The 11,939-nt window shown below is 47.8% G+C and overlaps 1 protein-coding gene across 1 annotated transcript; it reads left to right on the forward strand.

The window, feature by feature from the left end:
- The first annotated feature begins 6,926 nt into the window (after positions 1-6,926).
- Positions 6,927-7,538, forward strand: GNG8 (G protein subunit gamma 8). The gene is made up of 2 exons (XM_032227362.1): positions 6,927-7,016; positions 7,410-7,538. Exons 1-2 carry the CDS (start codon positions 6,933-6,935, stop codon positions 7,536-7,538), a joined length of 213 nt encoding a protein of 70 aa, XP_032083253.1. The 5' UTR covers positions 6,927-6,932.
- The last annotated feature ends 4,401 nt before the right edge of the window (positions 7,539-11,939 follow it).

Raw genomic sequence — 11,939 nt, forward strand, 5'->3', positions numbered from 1 at the left:
ACCATAAAATTGGTGTCTCTGTTTCTAAGACCATCGAAAACATGTGTTTTCCTAAAAAATATGTGTTTTCCAATGGTCTTAGGAGACCCTTTGTTTGACCCACAAAGGGGCCCACCGACCCACAGGTTGAGAACCACTGTTTGAAGTCAGCACAGTTGAGAAAGACTGCATTAACCAGGTGATAAGAATCAGGCAAGCCACATATTTATATGAGCTCAGAAATTCCCTTTTGCTCACTCAGGTCTAGCAAGTTGCCTGATCTCCAAATTTGGTAGCGGGATCGAATTTCAGAGGCTGGGAGGAATTTTCCAAGAATATTTGTTAGATAGATGCCTTCCGTGGGGTGATTGTCTTGCCTGCTCTGCCCTCCTGTGGCCAACATTGGCACTGCACCCAAGGTGGTTTCCACCCTCCCTCTAAATCAGTGTTTCTCAACCTTGGCAACTTGAAGATGTCCGGACTTCAACTCCCAGAATTCCCCAGCCAGCGGATGCTGGCTGGGGAATTCTGGGAGTTGAAGTCCGGACATCTTCAAGTTGCCAAGGTTGAGAAACACTGCTCTAAACGATGCTAAAAATCTAACATTGCTGGCAGATTTTTACAAAATTCTCCAGAATTTTATTCCGAACCATCTTGTCAACCTGTGATACCAAGAGCTAATTTTCACCCCCTGATTTTCGTCTTTTTTTTTTTAAATGAAAAAAACATAACGTAGAGAAACATTATCTCTTGTGATTGGTACCCTAAGCCTGGGATGGCAAACCTACATTCCCATGCGAAGCCATGTCGGCCGGCATACACAGCCTTGCCTGTTTGTCTTCCGGGTTTCTGGCATGTACGCACATGGGACGATCAGCTGTTCGTGCACACGGCACTGCTGAAAACCAGCCTGCGCATGGGCGCCGGCTGGCTGATGGTGGTTGGGCGTGCAGTGCATAAGCACCAGAACCCAGAAGTTCAGCTTTTCCGGAGCACGGCCCTGACAAGCACGCATGTGCAATGTTTCTGCGCAACCTTTTTGGCACTCAATGCCGAAAAGGTTCACCATCACTGCCCTATACCTTGCTACGAAACTCGGTTAGTTCTAACCTGGCCAAAGGCGTGGGATGCTGAGACACTGTACATGCACCTCGGTCACAAAGCCCCTGTCCAGGACTCTTAATGCGGTGTTTCTCAAAGTTAGCAACTTGAAGACGTCTGGACTTCATTTCCCATAATCCCCCAGCTAGCCAGGAAGTTGAAGTCCTCCCATATTAACTGTTTACTAGGACGCTGGCTGAGGAATTCTGGGAGTTGAAGTCCTCCTGTCTTAAACGTTTACTAGCACTCTGGCTGGGGAATTCTGGGAGTTGAAGTCCAGACATCTTAAATGTTTACTAGCACTCTGGCTGGGGAATTCTGGGAGTTGAAGTCCTCCCGTCTTAAATGTTTACTAGGACGCTGGCTGGGGAATTCTGGGAGTTGAAGTCCTCCCGTCTTAAATGTTTACTAGGACGCTGGCTGGGGAATTCTGGGAGTTGAAGTCCTCCCATCTTAAATGTTTACTAGGACGCTGGCTGGGGAATTCTGGGAGTTGAAGTCCTCCCGTCTTAAATGTTTACTAGGACGCTGGCTGGGGAATTCTGGGAGTTGAAATCCTCCCGTCTTAAATGTTTACTAGGACGCTGGCTGGGGAATTCTGGGAGTTGAAGTCCTCCCGTCTTGAATGTTTACTAGGACGCTGGCTGGGGAATTCTGGGAGTTAAAGTCCTCTCATCTTAAATGTTTACTAGGACGCTGGCTGGGGAATTCTGGGAGTTGAAGTCCTCCCGTCTTGAATGTTTACTAGGACGCTGGCTGGGGAATTCTGGGAGTTGAAGTCCTCCCATCTTAAATGTTTACTAGGACGCTGGCTGGGGAATTCTGGGAGTTGAAGTCCACTCCTCTTCAGGTTGCTAACCCTGGATCTTGGACATCTCCAATTGCTTCCATAAAGCAGGCCTCCAACCTTAGATCTTCTGGCCCAGCCTCCCCTCTGCATATAAAACAGCTTCTCCTGGTCGGGGGGGGGGGGCGGGGGGGAGCAGCCACTGGCAGCCGCAAGTCCCTTTCTTCTGCTCTTTGTCTGCCAAACCCCAGCAGGGACCTTCCACCAGCTGCTCACACCACCCAGAGACCCAGCACTCCCTCCCTGAAGCTGCAACAGGTAGGAACTCTCCGTGATTTCTTATTCTTTGAACCCGGAGCCATTGGATTTTTGGAGGGAGGGGGGAAATGGAGAAAGAAGAAGTCTCCCACTTGGGCATTGTGTGTTTTTGGGGTGGGTGGGGATCTGGCATTTGGTACCCCAGATTCTGGAGAAATGGGAGGATGAAACAAACAACTCTTGCACCCCAGAAAAACCGCCTTCTTCTACACCAGGATTTGGGGTGGGAGGAGGGAAGGGGTTTGGAGACCCCCCCTCTTGATCAAAACCAAGATTTCAATTGCTTCTTTGCACCTGTGTTTTGATGGACAGGTGTCAGGGGCTCACCTAGCTCTGGTAGCAACCGATTTGATCCAGAGGCATCAAAACAGATGCTTTTTCTGAAGAGTTCCTTTATTCAGTGGTGACATCCCACCTTAAAATACAAACTAGGGGAATGATAAAATAAAATAAAAACTCACCAAAAAGACATCAAAGACAAGGGACCTCTAGTTTCTTTTCAAGACAAGAGGAATTACCCATCCATCCAGCTCTTTCTAAGTTTGAAGAAACAACACCGATAAATACTCAGCGCCCACCTGCTAAAAAAAACCACTTTTCACTTTTTCTTCTCTTGATTTCACCTAAAAGGTAGCAAGAGACCAAAAGCCTTATATTAAATAAGGTGCAATATGTCTTTAAGTCAAATCCAGTCGGATTTTTTAAAACCCTGAGTCCAAAGATGGCTTTGAATGAAAGGTTATTATTCATTAAAAAAAAAAAGCTACCTGAATTTTGATTTCGGGCTGCTTCAAAACAACCTGTTTTTTCTGCATCTTTGCAAACTTTTTAATGTTTCACTTGATTTGCATCCTCACACATTAAAGGTTCCGAAGATCAGAAATTCCCATTTTCCCCTGCCTTATTTTATAGGAGAAAGTTACCTACAGCTAACAGTGAGAGCCAAGATGGAATATTCGGAATATTAGTAGTTTAGGAGGCACTAATGTTTCATGCGCTGCCTCCTGAAATACTATACTGGCAGTCCTTCAGCATCTCAGAGGAAATGTGGACTTAATCGCTGTACAAGTACCAGATGCTTTTCTGCTGCAATTAAAAATCAATTTAATTTGAAACTTCTAAAACCAGCAAGCTTTTGTTTACTTTTGTTTATCAACGTCCAGAGTTGCGGTCTCTGAATACGATATAAATACAATTATAGTCTTTTGGGGAAAGCAAATTTGAACGTTTAACTAGGTCCTTGTTGAAAAATAAGTTTGGGTTTCCCTCCTATTTTTAATTTCTGCACATATCCAAGAGGGGAAAAAAGAAGTAGCATAAATGCAAACCACTTGGATCATGGCAGTTTTATTTTTAATCCTTCCCTTTGCATCATAATTCTATTTATTACGAAATGTATATGCCACCCATCTCACTTAGAGATGACTCCAGGCAGCTTAGAACAAAGGAAGGCAACAGACCTAACGCTTAAAACATTGCAATAATGAATATTAGCGTTAAATATTTCACCACTTTATTTTAAAAGAACTCGCTTTTAAATATTTTAGCCATCTTAAGCCCTAATGAAATGCCTCCCGCTTGTGCCAGCCGCCCTAACCTAACCTAAGCTGTAGGGCGTGTGATCCCTAAATGCTATTTTCTCTGCTCTCGAGGTCCTTTCTTTGTGCAAATGATCTCCAGGGGTCTCTTTCCTGATATTTATCTGTGCAAAGCAGAGATGAGGGAGCCGTCTTCTCCCTTGGCATCAGGTGCCAAGCCGAGCTGGATTGGATCCCAGCTGGCAGGGCAGGGCAGCTGAAAGATCTGGCTTAAAAAGCAGTTAAAAAGCTCTCTGCGTGTGCTCAGAGTCTTCCTTTCTCGGCAACTGGCATCGGGCACCTGGCACTGCAAGCTGGTTTTGCCACCCTTTGATTTTGCCAGCGCTGCCAATTGTATTTCTTCCCAGAATCCCCCAGAAAATGAGTAAAAACAACAGAGCGAACTGCCAGAAACATTCCGGATTCCAAATTTGGGGTTAGTCCCCAGAAATTGGAAAGGGGGAGGGAAAGAGAGCGGCTTGACCCCCCCTTGTGGGTTTCGAAAGGACTCTGCGTATTCTCAGAGGCACTGCCCAAAACGAACTCTTAACCGAATAAGAGAACAGAGTAACAGAGGGGATCCTGGAGGTCTTCTAGTCCACCCCCCCCCCCTGCTCAAGCAGGAGATCCTATACCATTCTGGACAAATAACTGCCCAGTCTGTTTTTAAAAACCTCCAGAGGTTGGACCAGCCACAACTTATGGAGGTTTCATTCCACTGAATTAATTAGTTAGCATTTCATTAATTAGCAATTAAGGAAGTTTCTCCTTTGTTCTAGGTTTGCTTCTCTCCTGGATTAGTTTTCATCTGTTGCTTCTCGTCCTACCTTCAGGGGCTTTGAAGGATTAGTATTGGAAATATCAAATATTAGACTCTCTCCAATATTGGAAGAGTGCTGTCATGTCCCTCCTAGTCTTTCTTTTTCTTAAACTGAACGGATTCAATTCCAGAAACTGTTTTAGGCTCCAGTCCCCTAATCATCTTCGTTGCTCTTCTCTGCACTCTTTCCAGGGTTCTACCACAAAACCGCGGACGACAAAATCGCGGTCGACGAAAGCGCGTATGTGACGTCATCACAGCGTGACGAAAAAGATCGAAAAATGTAAAAATAAAGCGAAAACCTTACCCTAACCCCCCCAAACCTAACCCTAAACCTAACCCTAACCCTAACCCTTAACGTAACGAAAAACCTAACGCTAACCCTTAACCTAACACTAAACGTAACGCTAACGCTCTAACCCTAACCCTTAACCTAACCCTAACCCTAACCCTAACCCTTAACCTAACCCTTACCTTTATGTGAATCGGCTTGCTGTAATTTAATTTTTAATTTTTATTTCAATTTTTCAATCTTTTTCGTCGCGTTGTGATGACGTCACATACGCGATTTCGTCGACCGCGCTTTTGTGGAACGCGGTTTTGACGGGTCACGCTTTCCAGAGGCTCAACATTTTTTTTTTTAATATTGTGGCGACCAAAACTGGATGCAGGGTTCCAAGCGTGGCCTCACCAAAGGATTATAAAGCCATATTAACACCTCGCCTCTTATGAGAATAGGAGCCTTTGGCAGGGAGGGGCTGCTTCCAAAGGCCCCCCCCCTTCCTACACGGGCACATCCATCCACCCACCCACCCGAAATCTCTAGCTGTGTCCTAAGCTTTTTTCCCCAGCAGCTTCCTTCCATCTGCCGCGCGGGAGGGCTGTGCAATTAGCTGGTGGCTTTGAACCTGGAGACGCAGGCCAGGGAGCAGCGGGTGGGTTGGTGGCGTAAGGATGGAGCTAATTAACGGCATTTGCCCCCTGCAAATGGTCGCTCTGCCAGGTTGGGGGTCCGGTGCCCTTTTCCTTTGGAAAGTAGGGCAGGCGTTGAGTCTCCCACTGTCACTCGGTCCCTTCATCCCTTCGGTAGCCTGCCCCCCCTCCCCTCCCCATCTCATTTTCTCTTTAATTCTGGCAAGAAAGATGGCTGGGCATAGGAAACCAACATTGGTTAATTGGTCTCTAGAAAGTGTGCAGAGAAGAGCAACAAAGAGGATTAGGGGACTGGAGGATAAAACATACGAGGAACGGTTGCAGGAACTGGGTATGTCTAGTTTAATGAAAAGAAGGACTAGGGGAGACATGATAGCAGTCTTCCAATATCTCAGGGGTTGCCCCAAAGAAGAGGGAGTCAAGCTATTCTCCAAGGCACCTGAGGGCAGAACAAGAAGCAATGGGGGGAAACTAATCAAGGAGAGAAGCAGCTTAGAACTAAGGAGGAATTTCCTGACAGTGAGAACAATTCACCAGTGGAACAGAAGTTGCCTCCAGAAGTTGTGAATGCCCCAACACTGGAAGTTTTAAAGAAGATGTTGGATAGCCATTTGTCTGGAACGGTATAAGGTTTCCTGCCTAGGCAGGGGGTTGGACTAGAAGACCTCCAAGGTCCCTTCCAACTCTGTTACTCTTTTCTGTCATTTTCTCTTTAATTCTGGCAAGAAAGATGGCTGGGCACAAGAAACCAACATGGGTTAATTAATTGGTCTCTAGAAAGAGCACAGAGAAGAGCCACAAAGAGGATTAGGGGACTGGAGGATAAAAGATACGATGAACGGTTGCAGGAACTGGGTATCTTCAGTCACTTGTGTTCCTCTCGGACGGGACTTTCCAAATTGGGGGAGGTTGGTCATTGAGCGGGACTGTTAGACACTGTATAGACCAGGGTTTCTCAACCTTGGCAACTTGAAGATGTCCGGACTTCAACTCCCAGAATTCCCCAGCCAGCGAATGCTGGCTGGGGGATTCTGGGAGTTGAAGTCCGGACATCTTCAAGTTGCCAAGGTTGAGAAACACTGTCCTAACCACTGCTGGGGAATTCTGGGAGTTGAAGTCCGGACATCTTCAAGTTGCCAAGGTTGAGAAACACTGGTATAGACCATGCAGGCTTTTGTGTGTGTGTGTGTGTGTGTGTGTGTTGTGTGTGAAGTGCATTCTGAAAGCCGAGGATTGTGTTGATGATGGCAAATGCAAAAAATGTCTCTTTTGCATGAATATCTTCTCGCCTGGGAAGGGACTCGGCGCTTCCCCATTCGCTCCGAACACGGCAACTGGTTTTTTTGTCTCCGTGTGCCAATCTGCAAGGTGTGCCCCCCGCGCCCTCCCCTCCGTGTGTGTGTGTGTGTAGAGCGGCATGTCCAACAACATGGCCAAGATTGCGGAGGCGCGCAAGACGGTAGAACAGCTGAAACTCGAGGTCAACATTGACCGCATGAAGGTAAGTGTGTGTGGGGGTGTGGGGTGTGGGTGTCTCCTTTGGAGCCAGGAAGTTGGGGCCCGAACATGTGCTGCTCCTGAAGTAAAATGGTCTAGCACAGCTGGCTGGGGGATTCTGGGAGTTGAAGTCCGCAGGACTTAAAAGTCGCCAAGGTTGGGAAACACTGAGCGAAAGGCTTCGGGAGCCAGGAAGTGCCCCCTGTACAGTTGCCCAGGGCTGATCCTGAAATAATGCGATGCAGTAGTCTAGCGAAAGGCTTCGGGAGCCAAGGGAGTGAGTCCCGAACATCAAATGCTCACTGAACAGACGCCCGGGGCTGCTCCTGAAGTCATGCAGTGCAGTAGTCTAGCTAATGTCTGTCTTCCGCGCTTCCTCCTTCCTCCTCTGGCTCAGGTGTCCAAGGCGGCAGCCGATCTCCTGGCCTACTGCGAAGCTCACGCCAAGGAGGACCCTTTGGTCATGCCCGTCTCCTCGGCCGAGAACCCCTTCCGAGAGAAGCGGCTCTTCTGCATCGTGCTGTGAGCCCAGGACGGCCCCCTCCCCAACTGCTTTGGGTAAGAAGAAGAATTAATTAATTTAATTTAATTTATTAGATTTATAGCAATAGCAATAGCAGTTAGACTTATATATACCGCTTCATAGGGCTTTCAGCCCTCTCTAAGCGGTTTACAGAGTCAGCATATCGCCCCCAACAACAATCCGGGTCCTCATTTTACCCACCTCGGAAGGATGGAAGGCTGAGTCAACCTTGAGCCTGGTGGGATTTGAACCGCTGAACTGAAGAACTGCAGTCAGCTGAAGTAGCCTGCAGTGCTGCATTTAACCACTGCACCACCTCGGCTCTCTTATAGGCTGCCCAATCCCGAAGAAGAAGAAGCCCCTTCCCCAAAATACTTCGGCCTAGGAACAAAAATTGGGATTTAATAGGGAGGGATGGCAAGGAGGCAGTCCTTGACTTACAACCACGCGTTTAGCGACGGTTTGAGGTTACGACGACGTTGAAAAAAGGGGAGGGATGATCCGTCCTCACAATTACGACTGTTGTAGCATCCCTGGGGGGGGGGGCATGTGATCAAAAGGCGGGCAAAAATTGGGCTCGTCTCTCATGATGGTTGCGACGCCCCCCCCCCCAAGACACGTCCTCACCTTTGCGACCATCGGGCAAAAAAGGTCAACTTAGCTCAATGACTCTGGTTCATTTAACAACTGCAGGGATTCGCTTAGCAACAGTGGCAGAAAAAGGTCACCGAGGGGGCACGGCTCACTTAACAACCGCCTGGCTTAGCAGGGGTAATTCTGATGCCAATTGTCGTCGTAAGTCGAGGACTAGCTGCCTGACCACCGGCGTTTTCTTCTCCCTCTTATCTTTCGGACGATGCAGGGAGGCCTCAGCTTGGGACCCAAAATGTGTGGCTAAAGGGAGACATTTGTTAAGCGAGTTTTGCCCCGTCTTACGACCTTTCCTGCCACAGTTATTAAGCGAATCACTGCAGTTGTCAGCCTGGTTGCTAAGGGAATCTGACTTCCCCATTGACTCGGCTTGCCAGCGGGTCGCAAGAGGCAATCCCGTGGCCCCCCGGGATCTGACGCCGTCGTAAGTACAGGCCAGTTGCCAAGCGTCTGGATTTTGGTCACATGGCCACGGAGAAGCCGCAGTGGTCATCGGTGTGAAAAATGGCCCAAGTCACTGTTTGGGTGCCATTGTAACTTCAAATGGTCGCTAAATGAACCGTTATAAGTTGAAGACTATCTGTATTTCTATTTAAATATTGGAAGCCTGACCTTCTGAGTTATGTGTTATTCCTTTCTAATCTGCTTCTCTCTAATGCAGCGTTTCTCAACCTTGGTGACTTTAAGTCCTGTGGACCTCAACTCCCAGAATCCCCCAGCCAGCACAGCTGTGCTGGCTGGGGGATTCTGGGAGTTGAAGTCCACAGGACTTCAAGTCGCCAAGGTTGAGAAACGCTGCTCTAAAGTTTCCTGCTTTTTTATTTCCCTCCAATATATATATTTACAAATATAAATATCCGGATTGTTTCTCCCAAGTTGAACAAGAAGCATCATACAACAAGCGGATCAGCCTGGTTTCAACTGGGGGAAAAAAAGGAAGCTTCTAGTCCTCATCGTCACCGAGATCCAGTTGCCTGGAAGATTAAAACAGCCCGAATTTTCTTGCCCTGAGTTTATGCTAATAAATGTTTAATCCTTTCTTCCCACTTCTTTGCTCTTCTTTTTTCATCCAAACAAAATTTGTCAGTAACCCATTAAACGTCTGTAAAATAATAATAATAACAATAATAATAATAATAATAATAATATTAATAACAACAACAACAGCAACAATAACCGGCTCACGAATGATGGATTAAATCTCCACTTTGTTCTCTGCTGTGGTGGAATGACTAAATAACCTTCCATTATCGTAAAATCATTACCGCAACTCCAGAGATCTGGAAATGAAAATTGCCGGAAACGTGTGATGTATTTTTCCCCTCAGAGCCAAAATCCAATTTGCAAACAGCCAGAGAGGAAGAAGACAGCAAGGGAGACGCCAGCTGGGGCATGGTGTGGGGCAGTGGTGGGTTGCAGGAGGCATGCCCCGGTACGGGCATAACTGGAGCCAGCCCGGAGCACCGGATACCGTTCCCGTACGGTGCTCCGGAGGGCCCACCCGGCCGAGCTCCTTACCGGAGTTTAAAGGCTTCTACACTTCCACACAGGCACATGGTGCATACAGCACCTGCGCGACGCTCTGCGGAGCAGCTGGAGTGTCGCAGAGCATCGCGGAGGCACTAAAACGCATGCACGCACTGTGCACGTCGAAGAGGATGCCACCGGCTGTACCGGTTGGAACGGGATTTACAACCCACCACTGTTATGGGGTCATCGTTGGCCTTCAAGACCCCCCACCCTGTGCACAACTGCACTCCCCAAACAATCTTTCCACCCTTACAAAATGAAGATAATAAAAACTGTAATTGCAGGTTGTCCTCAACGTACGGCCGTTCGTTTAGCAACTGCTCCAAGTTACGACGGCAACTGAAAAACAGTGACGTATCACTGGTCCTGGAATTGCAAGCACAGCCACGGCCGGAGGTTCTGTTGCTAAACGAGGGGGGTTGTTAAGGGAGTTGTGGCCAGTTTTATTACCCTTTTTTTGCCACGGTTGTTAAGTGAATCACTAAAGTTCTTAAGCGAATCATCAGCTGGGTAGGTCAGAAATGATGACAGTCACACAACACCGATATCCGTGCGTAAAGCAGAGAGCCCTTGTTTGTACGGCTTGAAAATGAAATCATAAAATACGAAGTAAATAAAATAAAGCAAAATGAAACCTGACGTAAAATAGGCAACATCCAACAATAAAAAAAAGCAAAATGAAAAGATGAGATGAACACAACGAAGCAACACAAATAAATAAAATAAGTAAATAATGAATACAATCAAGGAAAATAAAAGATAAAAGCAAAATATAATGTATAACACACGATAATGAAAAAGCAAAACGAATAAAATGTATTGAATGAAATAAGACAATCGTCAAGTAACTAAAATGAAGTAGAAATAAAATAAAATAAAAAATAATAAAGAACGAGATAACAAAATATCCAATAAATAAAATAATATAAAATAAAATAAATAATACAACAACATAATAAAAGAAAATCAAATAGAAGATAAAGCCATAAAATTATAAAATGAAGTCACTGAAGGTGGGACAGTCCCAGGGATATTTTCCTGGCTCTTCCCGTCCAATGACTCGGCACCCGGTTTGCGAACAAAAGCCTTGTGACTCATAATTATGGCTTGGAGACAGGAGTGATTTCCCACGGGTGAGATCGATGCTCGGCCAGTCCCAACCCTGGACCACGATGCCCCCCCTCCCTCCCTCCCTCCCCACCCCACCCCAGAGGATTGGAGCATTGTGCATCGCACCAGCCCCCTTCTTTCTCCACCCATCTCAGGCCCGTCTGTGGTGCTCAGGCACCGTCGTCCAGCCCACGGAGACACGGAACGTGTCATACGGATATCGGAAGGGTGTTCGGTCCGTCCATTGCAGAATCGCGTGTTGTAGCGCTCCTAATGGGAAGGCGGATCGTCCACCACTCAGCACCCGACACCCCCTCCCCAAATCTTCCCTTCTGGGGAAGCACCACAGATGCTGGCTGGGGAATTCTGGGACTTGAAGTCCAGGCATCTTCAAGTTGCCAAGGTTGAGAAACACTGACTTATTCTATCCCTCTTCCCCAACTGGGTGTCCTCCCAGGGGGTCAGACTATATTCCCCCCCCCAAAAAAGGAGGGGTTTCAATTGTACGGCCATGCCCTCCTTGACCTGTTGTGACCGGAGGACAGTGGGGTGGGGGGGGCAGAGCTCCTGGGGTCTCCAGAAGGGAAACAGTCAAGAGAGGACAAACTAACCACGAATGGAGAAGAATCAGAAGAATCCCTTGAACTAACCACGGTTTAGCCAGGATGCCCAGGGCTTCCAGCTCCCAACCCTGCCCGTACTGGATCCCAGATCCCAGATCCCAGATCCCAGGCCTCGATATGGAGCATTTGCCCTCTTTCCTCCAACTTTCTGAGCGGTGCTTCCAATCCAAGCTGTCCAACCGGTAGAGTTCTGAATCCCAGGCCAGGATTGCAAAGCGCTCATTAAGCCCTTTCTGAAGTTGGGAGTTTTGGATGGGAGTCCTGGCGCCAGCCTCCCCGGGGAGGGGGGAATTTGGGAGTGGGGGGGTCCCAAGCCAAGGCATGCAGCGGGCGACAGGTTGGGGAAGGCAGCTGCTCCGCCCGGGACGGCTCTCCTCTGCTTTCGCCTCCGATCCTTCATTCCCGACGTCGGCCAGCAGGGGTCGCTAGAAGAGAGTTTCTCCCTGGCTTTTGCAAGGCTCCCGGGTGAGTTGCGCAAGATCCCCCGGGC

Source organism: Thamnophis elegans, chromosome 12 (genome assembly GCF_009769535.1).
Source record: "Thamnophis elegans isolate rThaEle1 chromosome 12, rThaEle1.pri, whole genome shotgun sequence".
NCBI lineage: Eukaryota > Metazoa > Chordata > Lepidosauria > Squamata > Colubridae > Thamnophis > Thamnophis elegans.